Source organism: Hakea prostrata, chromosome 5, assembly GCF_041222555.1.
Source record: "Hakea prostrata isolate BN-2017 chromosome 5, UWA_Hpros_2, whole genome shotgun sequence".
Classification (NCBI taxonomy): Eukaryota; Viridiplantae; Streptophyta; class Magnoliopsida; order Proteales; family Proteaceae; genus Hakea; species Hakea prostrata.
In genome coordinates, this window is record NC_142604.1 from 40,916,386 (window position 1) to 40,936,659 (window position 20,274).

At 37.7% G+C, this 20,274-nt stretch overlaps 1 protein-coding gene across 1 annotated transcript in view; it reads left to right on the forward strand.

The window, feature by feature from the left end:
- Nucleotides 1–16,796, forward strand: part of LOC149015988 (bifunctional aspartokinase/homoserine dehydrogenase, chloroplastic-like) — a 56,091-nt gene extending 39,295 nt beyond the window's left edge. Inside the window, exons 13-18 of the mRNA XM_089157006.1 lie at nt 13,865–14,087; nt 14,666–14,811; nt 14,967–15,102; nt 15,439–15,522; nt 15,607–15,699; nt 15,962–16,796. Of these exons, the coding sequence (XP_089013132.1) occupies nt 13,865–14,087; nt 14,666–14,811; nt 14,967–15,102; nt 15,439–15,522; nt 15,607–15,699; nt 15,962–16,207 (928 nt within the window). The 3' untranslated portion in view covers nt 16,208–16,796. The remainder of the gene's footprint in view (nt 1–13,864; nt 14,088–14,665; nt 14,812–14,966; nt 15,103–15,438; nt 15,523–15,606; nt 15,700–15,961) is intronic.
- The last annotated feature ends 3,478 nt before the right edge of the window (nt 16,797–20,274 follow it).

The following is a 20,274-nucleotide window of genomic DNA, read 5'->3' on the forward strand; positions in this document are numbered from 1 at the left end:
CTGACTCCCATGTAAGAAGGCATTCTTTATGTTTAGTTGGTGCAAGTTCCTGTCGTTGTTCACACTAAAGACAACGGAACTCTGACAGTGTTTAGTTTTGCAATAGGGGTAAAGGTCTCCTGATAATCAATCCCATAGGTCTGGGTAAACCCCTTTGCAACTAGTCTAGCTTTCAACTTGTTGACTGATCCATCCATATTTTGTTTAATCACAAATACCCATTTGTAGCCCACTGGTTTTTTTCTTGGAGGAAGTGTAACCAGCTCCCAAGTGTCATTTTTCTTCATTGCCTGCATTTCCTTTACCATAGCTACCTTCCATCTTATATTAGCATAGGCTTCCTGCCAACTTTTAGGAATAGATACAGATGACAGAGAGGATATAAAAGCATGGTAGGAGTCAGACAAAGAGTTATAAGAAACATATTTAGCTATGGGATGTTGAGTACAAGATTTGACCCCTTTCCTAATAGCAATAGGAAGATCAGAAGAAGATACCTTAAGGGGAACAGTAGAAACTGATTCTGGAGCAGGAGACTGAAGTGGTAACGTATCACCTTTCTCCACCTGCCTTAGCTGGTTGTAATTCTTCCTCTGATAAGTCTGCACCTCCTTATTCTGGTGAATCTGGTTTTGAAAGACCCCAACAGTGTGTCTCGCAGGAGTGGTCTCCTCCTGGCTAGGTTCGTCACATGGTTCAGAAAATGAAGGGGGAGGATTAGAGTCCTCAGGTATACTGGCCGAAGTCTCCCCCTGGTTAGGAAACTCTTTTAGGACTCTTAAGTTGTGTTGGTGTGTGATAGGAAGATCTAGAGTCGGAAAGAACACCTCTCATCTAGGACTCTCCCCCTGGAGAGGTGTATAGTAAGGGCAAGACTCATTAAAAATTACATCCATTGATACAATGGTTTTCCTGGAAGGAGGATGATAACATTTGTACCCTTTCTGAGTAGCAGAATACCCCAAAAATATGCAACGTAGGCTACGGGGAGCCAGCTTACTCTGGTGGGCTGTGATTCTGGCATAACATACGCATCCAAAAACCTTTGGGGGAATAGCAAAAGAAGAGGCTCCCTAAAGAATCTCATTAGGACATTTAAATCCAAGTATCCTACTAGGCATCCTATTCATAAGGTAAAAAGCTGTGAGTATAGCATCACTCCAGTATTGGTCAAGTACATTCATAGCAATCATAATGGAACCGGCTATCTCTAAGAGATGTCGATTCTTCCTTTTGACAAACGCATTTTGGGCAGCCGTATCAATGCAACTGGTTTGGTGTATTATGTCGGGGCCAGAGAGATATCTCTGAAATTCACCATCAATATACTCTGTGCCATTGTTACTGTGTAGGATCTTCACTGTGGCATTGAACTGAGTTTTAATCATATTATTAAAATCATGAAAACATCGGAAAACCTCATTTTTTTGTTTCAAAAGATAAATCCATGTAGAACGAGAGTGACAATCAATAAAAGTAACAAAGTACCTATGGCCAGTAATAGACACACGTCGGCAAGGACCCCACACATCAGTATAAATTAGCATAAAAGGAATAGTTTTTTAATTATGAAGAGAAGACAAATAAGTAGAATGGAGTCTGCTTTGCAAAAATGCAAGCTTTACAAAAAAAATTATCCTCATTACAAGAAGAAACCAAATCAGGAAATATTTTCTTAAGAGTTCTTAGAGGGGGGTGACCTAGCCTACGGTGCCACTGATGAAAGTTTGATATTACCGAATGGACTGGATTAGAAGATGTAGTCAAAGCAGAAGCAGATCCTCCAATCGGCTCGAGCAAATAAAGTCCATTGTCTAGTTTACCACGTCCAATCTCCTTCCCTGTGACCAGATCCTGGAAGACACAGTAAAATGGGAAAAAAATCACTTTACAATTCAAGTCATGTGTAAGACTACTAATAGAGAGCAAGTTAATAGAGAAAGAGGGAACATGTAAAACTTTAGACAAAGAAAGTGATGGAGAATGCTGAATGGTCCCTTTTCCAGAGCAATGGAAGAATAGGAGCCATCAACAATTTGAACTTTATTCTTTCCAGAAGATGGAGAATATTGTAAGAAAGAGGAGGATAAATCTGTCGTATGATCTGTGGCTCCTGTATCAATGATCCAAGGAGTAGCAACTGAAGAAACTTGAAAGCTTGTAAAAGTTTTACCTGAACTAGCAAGGTAGGAGTTGGTATGGGTAGTAAAAGAAGCAGTGGTCGAGGTTGTACCGGTAGTATAAGACTGCAGAATACGTCGCAGAGTAGCGAACTCCTCCTGTGAAAAACCAACGTCTGTAGAGGGTGTGGTGGAAACTGTCTCAGAAAGATTAGCCTTTGGTGTTTTCCCTTTCTTTGAGCTCGTTTTTGCTTAAAATCAGCAGGCTTCCCATGCAGTTTCCAACAATTTGCCTTGGTAAGATATGGTTTGTGACAGTGCTCACACTTGACAATCTCCTTAGCCGGATCAGATTTAGTGCTAACAGACTGTAAGGTTGATTTCTCCATAATAGGAGTATGAAGCATGGCTAATCGACAAGTTTCCTCACACTGAACAAGAGCATAAGATTGTTCTAGTGTAGGAAAGGGAGAACGACTTAAGACTTGCACTCTGATTTGATTGTACTCCACATTCAAACCTGCTAATAAGTCATATACCCGAATCTTATCAATGTGCTTTTGATAAGTAGTCACATCATTTGGGTTAGTGGGATGATAATCTCCATAATGATCCAACTCTTGCCAAAGGGATCGCAACGTGGCATAATATTGGGCCATAGTTAGTTCCTTTTGGGTAGTCTCATGAAGCTTCTTTCGTGGCTTATAAACCTGTGCATCATTCCCCAACTGTCCATATGTTTCGGTAGTAGCCTTCCAAATTTGGGTTGCACTATCAAGTAATAGATAACCCCGGGCAATAGTTGGATTCATGGAATTCAAAATGAAGGACATAATAAGAGAGTCATTTGATATCCATTTATCCTATAAAACACCTGCGGTAGTAGGTTTGATAGTGGTGCCCGTAATGTGTCAAACTAGTCCTCTTCCAGCAATAGTCAGGTAAGCACAAGGTTTAAAGTATCGGTATCGCGTAGTGTATCGGTCAGGTGATTTTAAGAGACATATCGTCTCGAGTATTGTATCGCCTAAATAATTTGTATCACGAGGATCGGGATACTAAGAGGATGAAGAGTCGGATAATTTGTCCCATCAAATCTAACCGAAAGAGGATGAAGAGTGGGATAATGTTCGGAGCCAGTGGGAGCAGTAATACCATCGTTAGTTGCCACGTTGAAAAAATTGTCTGCAGTTCTTCAGTCTTCACCCTTTCAGAAATAACTGAAATGTCGCAAAATGCAATAGTCGAACAACCCAACCAATGTACACTAGGAAAGTTTCCAGGAAAGACTGGAGGGACACAACCAATCCGCTTAAATATTAGACTCCTTAGACAAAATTTTCCTAGACATGCACTTAATCATCCAAACCACAATTCAAAAAATTTATAGAAGGAACACCATGTTCCTCTCTTTCTTCTTCTTCCTTCTCTCTCTCTCTCTCTCTCTCTCTCTCTCTCTCTCTCTCTCTCTCTCTTTCTTTGAAATTACAAATAAGTCCCTAGAAAATCTGAAAATTACAAATAGGTCCTTGAAAAAGCTGAAATAGCAAATAAGTCCTTGAAACTATTTGAAATTACAAATAGGTCCCTAGAACTATTTGAAATTGCAAATAGGTCCCTGACACTTTTGAAATTACAAATGAGTCCCTGACAAATCTGAAATTACAGCTGGGTCCCTGGAACTAATTGAATTCACAAAATAAGCCCTTGAAATATCGGTTTTTGGTTTCTTCTTGTTTTTGGGCTAATGAACCATAGGAAAGAGGGAAATAAAATAGAGTTTGCTAAATTCAAGGATTGAAAGAACAATTTAGATGAAAAGAATCAGAGGAAACTCACTGTTTGAGAACAGAATCAATGACGTTATTCTGCGATTCAGAAAAAAATCAGACGATCGATGGGTCAAAAAACGCTGTTGGTACTCTGCTCTTTCTTTCCTAATCGCAATGGTGGTGTTGCAGGAGCAGGAGGCAGCAGCTGCGATGTGATTTCTCTTCTAATCAAAAGAAGCAGCAAGAAGCAGTCTGCGAATTGGTTCTTGTTCTTCTTCTTTCCTTTTTTTTTTTCTTCTTGGCCTTCCCTAATCGAACCTATGTAGTGAAGTGGAACCAAGAACAACGAGAAATAAAGGACGGAACTGCCAGAAAAGAAGAAAGAAAAGAAGGCCGATGGGTTAGAACCAGCGGTGATGGTTCTTCTCTTCTTCTTTATTTTTTTTCTGTGGTCTTCGAGGTTTGCAACAGAAAAGATAGTGCACTGAAGAATGAGAAGAACAAAAAACTAATCAAATTTGCAGTAGTAACTGAAGAACGAGAAAAGATAGTGCGAGAAAAAAAAAAGGAAAGAGAAGAAAAAAATCCTAATCGAATTTAGGCTTTGATGCCATGTTGAAAGAAACGATTGTGGTGAATGGCTTATTGATCAATGATCTCAAGCCCTCTATTTATAATTAAGTGGAAAGCAAACTATTACAAGGAATAGAATTTTACATGATTATAAACTCTAATTTAACTCCTATACAAACTCTAACTGAACTCCTAGTAGAATCCAATAGGAGGACAGTTAGGTTAATGAGATTACTGGGAAGTTGGATTGAGAGTTTTCTTAGAAGTTAAACAAGGAGGCCAAGGGACTCTCTCTGTATAATCCAGAGAAGGTGGCTCTCTTGATCTCTGGAGGAGGAAGAAGAAGAAGGTGAAAGGGTCATTTTACATAAGTTTGGGGATTTAAGCATTTACCTAAGCCATATCATTACTTAACATTCAAAGTCGGCAATGATGTAAAAATAAGCATGCGTAAAGTAGAGGGGTCTGTTAGTAGTTAGCCAAAATGCAGGGATGTAATAGAGATTCTGCCACAATACAAGTGGGAGCCTTTTCTAGAATCTGTTAAGTGGGCTCTCTAAGATGCATTGTCACTCACATTCAAAGTTCAAGTTTGTTTCAAATGGGGATTGCCACTATTTGGAACCAAAATATATCACGAAAGTGGCACCAAAATTTGCATCCTATTCATTTGACAAGCGTCAAAACATGCCTTCTAAATTTCGGCACTTCAGTTGACATTTCAAACTGTGCTTACCTTTGAGTGGATGTTCATATTTAGAAGTTTTTGCATTGAGCATCAATTTTATGATTTTTGTACTTTATATATGTGGCGTTCAGTTTCCATATTTTGAATGACAACAAAAACAACAACAACAACAAAAAACCTTGTCCCAACTAAATGGGGTTGGTTGCATGGATTCTTGCTTTCCAATTTGCTTTGTTAAATGCCATACTAGATGCAAGGCCTTAGCTATGCATATCCTTTCTCACCACTTCTCTTAAGGTTATCTTAGGTCTGCCCCTAGCTTTAACTCCTTCAATCTGCATTATATCTCTTCTCCATACAAGCATTTACTGGCCTTCCTTTAACGTGGCCATGCCACCTCAAACGACTTTCTCGTAGCTTATCACTTACCGAAGCTACTCCTAGACCAGCTCTAATATGGTCATTCCTTATCTTATCCTTCCTAGTTATTTCACTCATCCATCTTAGCACCCTCATTTCTACTATACTAAGTTTATTTATATGATGATTTTTAACAGCCCCACTAATGTTAACATAGATGACCCTTGGCCAAACCCTAAAGTGGGCCCCAAGGGCCACCCAAGCAAGCTGGCCCAACCCTATTACTGGGTATTTTAGGCCCTATTTTATTGCTGGAATCTAAATTCCAGGATTAGAAGAGTCTTAGTCGCTTTAATTTCCTAATTTGAGTTGTGATTGAGTTGGTTTCCATTAGTCAGTGACTCAGTTGTAGATAAGACAGGACTCTTTTACAAGAAAGGTTCCTATCTTTTAGTAGTTTGTATTTAATTGGAATTTGTCTTTATTAGTGATTTTGATTTACTCGGATAAGGAGTCTTTCTAAAAGAGGACTCTTTAAGATAAGTCAGTCTTTTATTTCAAAAGGAAGTCTTCTAATTAGGTGGTTGTTAATTAATTGTAAATGGGTATCCCAACTTATAAAGGAAACCCTAGTTAAGTTGTTCTCTAAGTCTAGTTGATCCAAAGATAGACTCCTAGTTTGCGTTAAGTTCTTTCTTTTTGATGTTAGGCTATAAATAAACTAACATATGGATGTAAACTTTGGTCTGTATTGAATAAAGATTTGAGTACTGCTTGTGAGAAACAAGTCATGGTTCTCTTTGGGAGGGTCACAGCGGATTTATAGAAGTCTTGATTCAAGTTGCAGCAGCTTTCTTCAACACTGAAGCAGCCATCTTCAATTCCAGCACCTTCTCCAAGTAAGTACCACAGGCAAGAATCCCTTCCCAGCCCCTCCCCTAACCTGTGATCCAACCAAGATCCCTCCCCACCCTGTGCATCCCTTCCCTATCCCGTCTCCTTCCTCTGTCCCACTTTCTTCCTATTTTCTTGAACCTGCAGTAGCATAGAAACCCAAAAAAGCCCCATTGCAGGCTTTCTTGAAGTTGCAGAAATTTCTGCAATTCCTGCTTCTCACGACAGCGTCCCCCTCCTCCTATTTCTTGCGATACCTTTCTTTCCTTCTTTATTGTGGTTTTTGCCCCTTTTTTTGGGGAGGGGGGGGGGGGGGGGGGGGGGGGGTTTGTTTTCTTGCAGCAGTATTGTAGAAAAGAAAATACAGAAGATAAACTAGAGAAAAAAGAAAGAAAGAAAAAGTAGAGAAATGAAAGAAGAGAGAAAGTAAAGAAGAAGAAAGATTGCGAGAACTCCCACATCCCCTAACCGTAACCTTCCCTTCCCCTTCCCACCCTTTCCTCATAATTTTAGGTTACCCTATAACAACCACATGTCTTCCATCTAAATACCATATTGTTTATATTGCTTTCCCTTTATTCCAATCCCTTCCCATGCCTAATTGCAGGTTTCCTTTCCCTTCCCTTCCCTTTTCCTATGAATTATCCCCAAACCCCTAGTTTTTCCCTTTCTTGAAAGAAAGCTTTCCCACATAATTTTGGATTAACCCTTAAGTCTCTATAATAGTCTTAAGATCATCCTTATTTTTTCACTTCATTTTATTAATTTGCTAGAAGATTCATACCACCTTTGTCATGACCCCAGTTTTCACAGGCTTGGTGGGGCCCACATTATAGACATCCAACCGGGGCACGTGACAGTTCCTCTCATTATCAACCTGTTAAAAGCCACTAAAAACAATACTAAACTAAACATTTCCAAGGACTAAGTTAGATAACCTGATTGACAGTTTGACTCATATACATATGTATATAGTGCAAAGTCCTGTCTTATTGACATTGAATTTCACCCAGTGCCTAGTTAAATACATACAACCTTAAATGAGTGATATATACATTTCACAATCCAATTTAACAAAACATCAATTGCAAAAGATATTCTCATCCTTTACTTTAAACTGTACTTTTAAATGCCAGTACATTGGCCCTTGTCATGTATCTGGGGACTTGTCAACATCTACAATAATGAGATTTGCGGGCCCAATAAGCAATATAGACAACAATGTAAGTAAATCAGGCAAATCATCATGCATCCGTTATCACGTCAAAGTCTTATAACATTATTCATTTCATTTTTCTTTTCATTTTCTTTGTCTTTTTCTTTATTAATACAAACCTAAACGCTACCTATAGAGAGGACACCTTCAGTCTAAACCACACAAGTGGCATCAATCTTAGTCTCAGTCTTAGAGGTTCTCATTAAGAGATTCTCTTTTCAGTCTTTTGGCACAAGGCCAAGTGTTCTCCAAAAGAGGCTATCATTGGTCTAGTCTATCTTTCTACTCTCCAGTTTTGCTTCATGCCCTCCCATTTGGGTACACTAAGTACCAGGACTTATAGAAGCCATTAACATTTTATTTATTTCTTTATTCTTATTATTTCCGCCCTTTTCTTTCCACTTTTCAGTCTTGCTTTAATTCCTCCCATTTGGGTACACTAAGTAACAGGACTTACAGAAGCCATTATTATTTTATTTATTTATTTCTTTATTCTTATTATTTCCTCCATTTTATTTCCACTTTTCAGTCTTGCTTCATGCCCTCCCATTATCATTTTATTTATTTCTTTATTCTTATTATTTCCTCCATTTTCTTTCTACTTTCTGTCTTGCTTCATGTGCTCCCATTTGGGTACACTAAGTACCAAGACTTATAGAAACCATTAACATTTTATTTCTTTCTTTTTATTCTCATTATTTCATCCATTTTCTTTCCTCTTTTTATATTCAATTTCAATCGTGCATTACTATACTATGTCCATTTCAATTATCACTTAGGCTTATTTGAATAATACTTGACACAATTCATACAATCCCATCATTTAAATAAGAAAACATGCATGATAATTCTGAATTTAACAAGCATAAAGCATCATTTCAAATTCCTAATTAACACTTCAAGAATACTATCAGTATTTAAATTCAAGCATTTCAATCAAGTTCTTAAGTTGTCATTGGATCCCATGCATTTGTATTCTATTCACAAAGCAATATATCATTCACTTTCCATAGATTTTTACATAAGTGAATAAATACGATATATTAACATGTGAAAACTACTTGTCTACTAAGTGGAATCACCTATTTATAACATACATAGATTGTTCAATATCACTTAGTTGTTCATGTCCATGTACATCTCTTGATTTTGACTTAGTGAAAGCCTGCCCTTTCTCCTGTATTTAGGATGATTATCAGCTATTTCCAAGTACGCGGGAACCAAATAGGCTTTCCCTCTCTTTCTCTCTCTTTACTTTCTTTTTCCTCTCCTCTCTGTTTTATTCTCTTTGCGTTCTCTCTATCCTCTCCACTTCTCCTCTCTCTTCTCACTTCTCTTTCTCTTCTCTCTCCTCTCCACTTCTCCTCTCTACTTTCTTTCTCTTCTCTCTCTTCTCCACTTCTCCTCTCTGCGTTCTCTCTCTCGTCTTGTCTTTCAGTTCTCTCTCCCCTCTTTAATTCTTTTCTCTTCTCTCTCCTTGTCTCTTTCAACACTCTCTCCTCTTTTTTTCCTTCTCTTAATTTCTTCTCCTCTCCGTTCTCTCTCTCTTCCTGTCTCTTTCAACTCTCTCTTTCTCCTTTTATTTCCTCCTCTCTTTCTGTACTCTTTATATTCTTTCTCTTTTTCTTCTCTTTCTCTCACCTCTCTTTTGTTCTTCTATTCTGTTTATGCGCAAAATCCATTTTACTCTCTCTCTCTCTCCTCTTAACTTCTTCTCTCCTGTCTACTATTTTCATGCAAAAACCGCTCTTTTATTTACGTGCAGAAACTGCCCTTCTCAGCTGAATTCTCTCCCTCTCTCCCTCATATGTTAATACATAAAATATTATATATATATATATATATATATATATATATATATATATATATATATATATATATATATATATATATATATATATATATATATTATATATAATTAATTATAACACCTCATGCCATTATTTTGAAAATTCACCATGTTAGGTGAGAGGAAGAGGGAGGTGTCACCTCCTCCTCTCTCTCCTTAACTTTTTATAGTTTATATAATAAATATGATATAATATAACATATCATATATATATATATATATAACTAGCTAAATAATTAGTGGGCTTCTTTATGGGCTTGTGGGCCCACTATATTTCCTTACCCAGGCAGAGCCCACATAGGGATGCAAATATTTACCTTCGGGTTCAAAAAATTATTTTGATCATTTGATTCATTTTCTTATTTTAGTTCAGTCTAATTCCACAATTGTGGGACCCACAAGCGATGTCAGATCTCGACCAAAATGTTAATTGGAAGCCAGTTCTATTTAAGCTATCATTTAATTACATTGGAACCAATTGGTGAAACCATTGACACATGATCCAACCACTATGATCTTTTAATAATCTTGAGGATTGAAACATTCCAGCACAATGATAAAATAATAATATAAAGAGATGTGATCGAGTCCTTAATTCTAGGGAAATTATCCTAGAAATCCTAACCCTAGAGTTGGATTCACATCAACACTTTGTACCATAAATTATACTATCAGAGTTGGTCAATGGCAGTCATATAGAATCTTCCTTTGAATTTTAAGGAAATATGTCAATCACACAACCCAGGACGCACCTATCCACTTCATCCATCCTATTTTAATTTTTTAAGAAACACCATCCTCAATATCACCTTTTTTATTTATGATTGAACTAAGGTTACCTAAAACAATTGCTTTGAGGAATTTCCTTATTATCAAGTTTTGCCACTCATGACCAAAGTTACAAACTAGATATTCTATCTTCGTTCTACTTAGTTTAAAGCCTTTTGATTCCAAAGTTGCTCTCCATGATTCTAACTTGGTATTGATTCCTACATGTGTTTCATCTATTAACACAATATCATTAGCGTAAAGCATGCGCCAAGGAACTCATCTTGAATGTCAGTTAATTTTTCTATTATAAGTACAAATAAATATGGGTTTAAAGCTGATCCTTGATGTAGGCCAACTGTAATTGGGTATTCACTACCTTGTCTCCCCTCCTCCCCCATCGTTTTTACACTTGGTTATTGAACCATTACACACATCTTTAACTATGTCCACATATATGCTTGCAACGGTTCTTTTCGGTAATACTTTCCAAATTACGCTCTAAGGATTCTATCATAAGCTTTTTCTAGGTCAATAAAGACCATATGAAGATCTTTCCTGCACTCTCTATACATTTCCATAAGTCTCCTAATAAGGTAAGTAACTTCCATTGTGGTTCTCCCTAATTGTGGTTATTTATCTCAAACATGTTTTTATTCCTCTCTCCCTTAACTTCATAGTATGACTCATCAGTTTGATGCCTTTATAGTTACTATAGTTTGGAATATCTCTTTTATTTTGTAAATTGCATGGTTTTTCAAAGTGTCTGCCTATGCGGTAAGGTAGTTTTTCAATTGCCTTTTTTGCCACTACTTTGTTGATAGAGCCACAAGAGAGGAACACAAGAAAGACATGAAATAATATTATATTTTTAAATCAAAAACACAAAGCCGAAGAAAAAGCGGAGAGTCAAAATGGATAATGATTGGAAATGGAAGAGGACTAAAAACGGTAAAAAGGGAAAAAGGACATCAACCAAGGAGAAAATTACGTATAAAAAAGCCAAACAACAAAGCACACAAGGACATGAGCCACACACAAGAGGAAGTAAAAATGTAAAATAATTATTCAAAAAATAAACAAAATATATATATATATATATATATAAAAAGGGCGACAGCGGCCCACACGGGGGTCGGGGAAGGGACCAGGCAGCCACCCGCGAGAGGCTGATCGAATTTGGGGGGGGGGGTATGAATGTGATTCTTCAATGTTTAGCTCATATTAGAAATTTATCAGCTTAAAAGTAATTGTATTGAAAAAAATTGACCGAATCGCTTTGGTCGCCTTATTGTCTATTAGGCGCCCCTTTGGTCGCCTAATCGCCTAGTTGGAGCCCCAACAGCTTTGGTCGCCTTGCCGCCTTGACAACCATGGTAAATTGGTTCCATGATGGTTCTCCTCCATTCATCTGGCATTTTCCTTGTACTCATAATCTTATTTAAAAAAACTTGGTTGGCAAACTAGCCCATAGGTTGGTAAGCTCTTCCATACTTTTATTGGGATTTCATCGGGACCTTGGGCCTTGCCTACTTTCATCCTCTTTAGAGCTTCTTTTGATTCGGACATCAAAGTTCTCCATATATATGTTCGAAAATTGGTGTCATGATGAATGATGTTATTGTTTGAATCACAAGTACAGGAAGTATGCTTGTTAGTAGGCTAGAGAAATAGATTTCCCATCTGTTCTTAATGTCCTCATCATGTACTAGTACTTTACCATCTTCACTTTTGCTACATGTTTTTATTAAAATTTGGCTATCTATTTTTCTTCCCCTTCCCCCCTCTTTTCATGGCTACATCCAAAGTTGTCAAGACACTGCCTAGGCATCTGGCTGGGATTCCACGGGCTATGTGGCCTTATTCTGATTAGAGAAGGCAGATGCTTTGAATCTTCACATTACCTAGGCACCTTTGGCTAGTGAGGTACCTGGGCAGCCTTTTTTTCTAATGTCCCTCCTGCCCCTCAAAATATATTTTTTTCCTGAAATTTTTATTAGCTTGTACAAGTTTGTATAGGAAAGAAGCATGAAAATACTGAGAAAACAGACTTCTCAAGCTCACTTATCTTATTTTTTGTTGTCAAATGTTGCTAGGTATAGTGGACATTTTTGCATGCATTCTATCTGTATTATTTTTGTTGTTGTAATGCTGCAACTTTGCAGGTATAGGACAGTTAATTGTTTACTAGATATAGTGAGTACAAAAGGAATATTTCAATTCAAATTATTGCAGAAGCGCTTAGATGTCCCTCCAGTATTTTGGTTCTCCCTAGGTGCCTTGATAAACTACATAGTTGGTTTTCCAAGTTAAGATGTTGTCTATGCCATCATCCAGTCAATCCAACATTCCCACATCTCAAGAGAATGCATGCTTTCAAAATATTTTCAAAATCTCACTTTTGCTTAACAGGGACTGTTGAAAACATAAGGCTAGAAGCTTCATTTTTGGTAGGCAATACTATTGAATTAAGGTTCCCAATTTGAAGTGGAGCCTGTTCAGGGTTGTTCTCAACTTATAAAGCAGTCAGGGCCAAGAGCAGAAAGTATCTGCTGAGTATCTCAACTATCCCATTGGGTATGGCTGATGAATGTTTACTAATCAACTCACTCTTTGCTTGTTCATTGGGTAAGCAGCTGCAGGATGTAGCACCACACTGAAACAAATGTTGACTGTCCATAGGTCATGGCAAGGAGAAGAGTTCTAACTATTTTAAGGGCTACACTCGACTCCTTTTTTGTGCAATCTGGCTAGCTCTTACCCTCGATGGACATATATATCTCTCTGTAGTTTCCATAGTGATCTTCTGGATACAAGATTTAACTTCTACTACCACCCAGTCATCCCCAAATAACTGACCACTCTGAATGCTGGAACAGTCTTGTTGACCCTGTACTCTTTACTACAGCATCCCCATGAATTAATTTGTACGGGGAACTGTAAGGTTCTGGGAGAATAGGTCATTCAAAAAAAATGTTTTGTTCAGCATATAGGATGAAAAAGACTGTCCAGCATTCGTGACTTGTGTGGCTAATGGCTGCGCTCAATTCCCATTCCACATGGTTGAGCTATCAAAGCCCTGTAATATGATATGTATAAGGATCTTTCACAGTTATTGTTCAAGGATTGATATGCAAAAATGGCCTACTCTCACTGCTAGTAACTAGATCCCAGCTAATTTAAAAAATAAAAATAAAAAAATAAAATTGAACCACAGGAAGTTTTTAGCTTTCAGACTGGTCTAAGTCAACAATTGGAGACAGTGCTTGGATTTCAGTAAAAACCTTCTGGTATCTTGCTAGGATTATGTAATATTTGCTTTCCATTCAGTTAAACTCAGGATTGATGCAGTTTAGACAAATATGAAAATAAGTAGTTCTACGTTAAATTTGTTTGTTAGTGAAATTTTATTGCAATAGAAAATAAAAAAGGTTAACATTGCTTTGATTATCATTCTTTACAGTCTGATTGAGATGGCTGTGCACCTTCCTCATGTCCTGTTTTGACTGTTGGGTCTCCATATTGCTTGTAGCCTTACTGTTTTATGAATCACTTGGACAAAGTTTTTTCTGCTTTCCTTTTCAACAGGATGCCTTCAGTGATTCCTTTAATAACTTCTTGTAGGGGAATTGACTTATTGAGATGGCGAGAGATTCAGAAGGAGGGAGAAGTGGCTAACTTGGAGAAATTTGTTCAACATGTTCATGGAAATCATTTCTTTCCTAACACTGTACTGGTAGATTGTACGGCAGATTCTAATATTGCAAGCCGTTACTATGAGTGGTTGCGTAGAGGAATTCATATTGTCACCCCAAACAAGAAAGCTAACTCAGGACCTCTTGATCAGGTGGCTTTCTTTTTATTATTTGGATTATTCATACCGTTTTACATGAATCCTAGAGTCCTTTTTTTGGTTGCTTATTCACCATAGTCTTGAAAACTGACTAGTATATTCTGTTTACATTAATTTCTTAATCCCCTGAATTGTTACTACTTTCTGGTTGCAATTAGTCCATTAATTCGTTTAAGTTCTCTGAGGGGGGAGGGGGCATGGATAAACATGACAAGAAAGTGGTTAAAATAATAAGTATGTGAATGTATGAATGCAGTATTTTTTCAGATAAAAGTTCATGTTTTCCGATTGTTCCTCTCACTGTGTTGGTTTACAATCTATACTATTTTTTAAACTTAAGTTCTTGATTGTGGTTTACATTTTGGTGTTGTATAATTATATTAAGTTATTATATTATTCTTTTCAATGTTAAGTTAGTGTATAAATTTTAAATCTCGTTCTGACTCAAGTGGTAAAAATCAATTCCAGCTAATTCCTTCTTGAAAGTCTACTGGTGGTTTCTCTGGTTGTTTTATTGCTTTTAGCTTTCTCTTCTTGTGATATTGGTTAATATAAATGCTCTTTAATTCCAGTATTTGAAGATAAGAGCACTTCAGAGGCGATCCTATACTCATTATTTTTATGAAGCTACCGTAGGAGCTGGTCTGCCAATCATAAGTACGTTACGAGGGCTCCTAGAAACTGGTGATAAGATTTTGTGTATTGAAGGCATTTTCAGGTTGGTTCCATTGCCATGGGTGTCAGAGCATATTCAATATTGTTAATTTGGAAAACAATCAAGCTTAAAAATTTAATCACTGCAGAGGCAGCTTGCCATCGTTTGCGAAGCCCTTTTTTGTTTATTGGGTCTAACAATTTCCTCTGTAATTACAGTGGGACTTTGAGTTATATTTTCAATAATTTCTTAGCAACAAGAACATACAGTGAGGTGGTAGCAGAAGCCAAACAAGCTGGTTATACAGAGCCAGACCCAAGAGATGATTTGTCTGGAACAGATGTTGCCAGAAAGGTGATTATGAGCTTCTTTTTTCTGAACTTGTGTAAAACTAGAAAACCATCAAAATTATTTTATTTCTCAAGAAGGTACCATGAACAGTGGAATTTCATAAATTGTACTATGTGTAGTTACATAAATACTTTCCATCTTGACAAAGAAGGGTAAAGAGAAGAAAAATCAACTCAAAAGGTCAGTACCAAGATGACTGAGATGTCCGAAATTTCGAATCTTGAGCCTGACCATCTGAACAAGATAATGAGACCTTTTTTGGCAGACATTTTAGTAGGTTTGAGTACCTATCAAAATCCATATTGAAGTCGTTGATATGACTAACTGTTGCTATTGCAGGTCATAATCCTTGCAAGAGAATGTGGTTTAAAGCTAGAGCTTGGTGATATTCAGTTGGAAAGCCTTGTACCAGAACCGTTAAGAGTAAGGCCTGGATTAAAACTGGATTTTGGCTCTTGAAGTTAGAAATCTCGTTACAAATTCGACTTTCTTTCATTTATGATGCAGGGCAGTGCATCAGCTGAAGAATTCATGCAGCGGCTTCCTGAATTCGACGAAGATATGATAAAGAAACAACAGGATGCTGAGGCTGAGGGCGAAGTGAGTATTTCTTTAGACATTGTTAAACTGTACTTAAACCTTGAAGTTTCCTGATTTAAATGCATCAACAAATCATTTCAAGGGTTATTAATTTATAACCCGAGTAAATTCTTCTACTAGGGGCAATGATGCCTACTGAGTATGGCTCCCAGAATGGTCTTGCTAGGAAGAACTTATTAGTTGAAGCCTTCATTTTCTAATTTTCAGCAAGAAATGGAAATCTGGTTTTACATTGACATCTCACAAGCTTTTGATATTGTAGGTACTGAGATATGTCGGGGTAGTGGATGTGATCAATGGAAAAGGGATTGTAGAGTTGAGAAGATACAAGAAAAGCCACCCTTTTGCACAGCTTTCTGGGTCTGATAACATCATTGCTTTCACAACATCAAGATACAAGGCCCAGCCTCTTATTGTCCGTGGTCCAGGAGCAGGGGCTCAAGTTACTGCAGCCGGTGTTTTCAGTGATGTATTGCGGCTTGCCTCTAATCTTGGTCCTCCTTCATAGAATTGGAAATTGATGACCCAGAAAGTTACTTTGTTCTTGGAGGGCAATCTCACAGCTTCAATTTGACTCTGGAAGTGCCATGCAATTGTAACACAACATCGTCTTATTAGTCTTTATTCAACTTTATGTAAAGGCAGATTTTGCATGTCCTCTTGATAGGCCAATATAAGTAGCACTGTTATTTTTATGAAATTTTCTTGTTTCTCTAGAGATGAACTGAACAGGGAGAGATATATGGTTAGCAATCGACTGTGTTGTATGATCATGGTGGTGTTGAACAGAAAGGCTTTGATGCTACAAATCTATATCCAAGTCCTTGATACTCTCTCTCTTTCTCAATTGCAGCTCTAGCCTCCATACATGCAGATAAATGAGGCAGAGAGGGTGAAGTAACACGTCTTGGTAATCATGCTATATTAAGCTCTGTAAATTCCAGCTTTGATTTGAAACAATTATCCCAACCCCAGAAATCCAGCATTCAGTGAATTCCTCCAGATTGTAATGGAGCATTATCAATGGTATGCTTTCTTTAACCTGGGAATTAAGAATCAAGATGTAGAATCCTGGAATTTTCTGAGCATTTTGAGGGCAGTGGTTGCTTGATCATATATAATGGCTGTGCTCTACTTAATGAAGTAAATCGAACGAGAATTGTAAACAATGAAAGAAATATATGTATGAGAGGGAAGATGGGTAAACGGATTCCATTTCCAATTTTATGCTGTTAAAAATTGTCATAAAACCAGACATCCAGTACTGCTTTTCAGATCTTCTCCAACTGATCAAAGCACTGATTTCCCAGAAACCAAGAGGCGAGGAAGAGGGATTCTCCTCTGGGGCTCACAGGTTTAAAGAACTGCCAAACCAAACTTTGCCATGTATCAACAGGGTATCCACACCGATGACATTAGGGATCAAGATTCAAGAGTCTTTTGTATCACATGCCTCCGCCATCTGCGCATGCCCCATGTAAGAATGACTTAATTTTAGGAAAGCTTCTCTGTTTCCACACCTTCCTTCTAGGCATGCTTCTCTGTTTCCACACCTCCTTCCATACATACATTAGGAGGAGTTGCTACTTGCTGCCCATCTTGATATTCTTGAAGAAGATGCTCTAGACTCTTGCACCTCCATTTCTTCTTTGGAGGTCAAGTTATAAGCATACTTAAACAGTGGATTCTCCTCCTCCTTTTGCATCTCTAGCTAAAATGGAGAGGGGGGTTTTTAGTATTTCTTTGACTACATCCTCTGGTGAAATATGATTTAACAATATGAATCCCACTATCCAGATGAGCAAGGATTCTGTAACCATCCAATGATGGAATTTATGGATCCTGTACCAGCCTCAATCCTCCACAACAGTCCTTTCATCAACACTTCCCTCCACATCAAAATGGAATACCTTTTTTTTTGGAAATTACAAACAAGTCCCTAGAAAAGCTGAAATTACAAATAGATCCTTGAAACTATTTGGATTTACCAATAGGTCCCTGAAACTATTTGGATTTACAAATAGGTCCCTGAAACTATTTGTATTTACAAATAGGCCCTTGGAATTATCTGAATTTACAACCAAACCCCTAAAATTATGGGAATTTGCATGTAGGTCCCTAGGAAAAAGTAAATTTACCAAAGAAGCCCCTCAACCATCGTATTCTGTTTCTTCCTTTTTTCTTTTTTTTTCGGGCACATAGAACGGTAGCTAAGGGAGAAAAGAAACTAGGTATGATTCGATACAAGTTGGGGCTTGATTCGATTCAAGTTAGGACTTGATTCAAGGTTCGAAAGAAAGAATCAAATGAAAAAATTTGACGGAGACAAAGAGTTTCAAAAGAGAAAAAAAACCAAAAAAAACTCACTGTGATTACGATCGATATTCTGCGATTCAGACAAGCGATGGGCTAGAACTGTTTGTATTCTGCGATTCTGCGATTCAGAGGAAAACTGTGTTGGCTGCGAGTATATTCTTGGAACTGGAAACAGCAGTTGCAGAAGCAAGAAGCAGCGACCAACAGCTGTGAATCTGTTCTTGACGCAGAAGCAACAGCAGATAGTGCGGCAAAGCGAGAGCAGCTTTTTCTCTTCGGTTTCCTCTGTTTCACATTCTGTTCTTCCCTCGAGACGGTAAGTCCCTGGAAGCTAGAAGCAGATCGATTCTTTCTCTTCCTTACTTTTTCTTTTTTTGTTTCTTTGGTCAATGGCGGAAGTAGTTATGAGAGTAGCACCAGTAGCAACGACGATAGCAGCGGTGGTATCAGCAGGGTTCCTCTTCTCTTCTTCTTTCCTTTCCCTCCTTTTGGTTTTGGAGATCGATAATTGCAGAAAATTTCTGAATTTGAGTTTCTGCGATAGTTGCAGAAAAAAACCTGCGATGGGTTTGAAAGAGAGAAAAAAGAAAGAAGAGAGAAAAGAAAAAAAATCCTAATCGAATTAAGGCTCTGATGCCATGTTGAGAAATATGAAATTGGTAGAATGGCTTATGGATCCATGATCTCAAGCCCTCTATTTATAATTAAGTAGAAAGTAGACTATTACAAGGAATAGAAGTTTACATAAATGCAAACTCTAATTTAACTCCTATACAAACTCTTATTAGACTCCTAATAGAATCCAACACTTTCAATGATGTTTCCTTTCCTACTTGGGACAACATCCTCTAACTCCAACCTTTCCTCTTCGTTAAGAATTTATGATTGAGATCATGGAAACCTCCACCTTGGAAACAACAATTGTTGAGGGAAGGCCAAGATACTGTGAGGGACCATCACCATAAGCAATATGCAAAATTCTTGAGAACCATTTTTTTAATTCTTGAGGGAATATTGGGACTGAAGCATATGGATGACTTTTTGTTGTTGATTGCCTGTCCACTTGCTCTCCCATGTATTTGCATCACTTCCTTCAACTGATTGGTAGCCTGCAAGCTTGCCTTTGTGAAAATCAACAGATCATTAGCAAACCACAGATGTTATATAGGCTGCCCCTGTTGTACACAACAATTCCACTGAATATAACTCTCTTTTCTAAGTGTTTGAGGAGTGCACTTAAAGCCTTGGAGTAGAAGACAAAGAGAGCAGAGGAGAGGGGATTACCTTGACAGAGTCTTCTGGAGGGGGTAATATTACATCTAATAGAACCATTTATAATCAAAGACTATCTAGCGGAGGTAATGCAACTTATAATTAGATTGATCAACTTACTTTGAAACCCCATTCGAGCAAATATGTTCTTCACAAACTCTTGCTCCACCCTGTTGTACAGCCTTTTCATATCTAGTTTTGCTGCTATTAGCTTCTATTTTCCCTTCTTCCTTGATTTTGAAAAAGGTCCCGGGTAGCAAAGACATTATCTAAGATGCTATGACCTGGGACAAAGGCTGATTGTGTTGTATCTATTAGATTGGAAAGAATGTGCTTGACCCTTGATACCAAGATTTTCCTGACACCTTAATTGACACACCACATAAGCTGATAGGGTGACAATGGTCCACTTCCTCTGGATTTGGTTCTATAGGGGGAGTGCTTGAATCAAAGAAATCAACTACAGAATTGCATCAGATCTTATTCAATTAACCCCCCCCCCCAAAAAAGAAAAAAAAATAGTGGTAAAAGTGGGGGGGGGGGGGAACCATCTAGTACTGGAGCTTTTAGAGATCCCATATCGAAGAGGGCAGTCTTGATATCAAGCTTTGTAGGTGTTTTAATCATCATCACATCATCCTCTGCTAAATCAAGGGACTAATGACCTGGCTAATTAACTCCATTGCTTTAGTGTCGCATCTTCATAGGTGAACAAAATTCTTTATACCTTCAAACTCCTTGTAAGTTTGGCTGTCTCTAAGTCCATTCTCCATTCCTACAGTTCACCTAAAGAACACAGTTGTTTTGCCCTTGCTCAATGGTGCAAGCATGAAAGAACCTTATGTTTTTCTCCCCATATTGAAGCCAATCAATACTTGACTTTTGGGTCCAATACTCTTCTTCATAGGCTAGGTATCATTCAAGGGAGTCACTCACTTCCTTTTGCTTTAGTTGAGACTCCACTATGGCTAGGAGAGATCGTAGTTC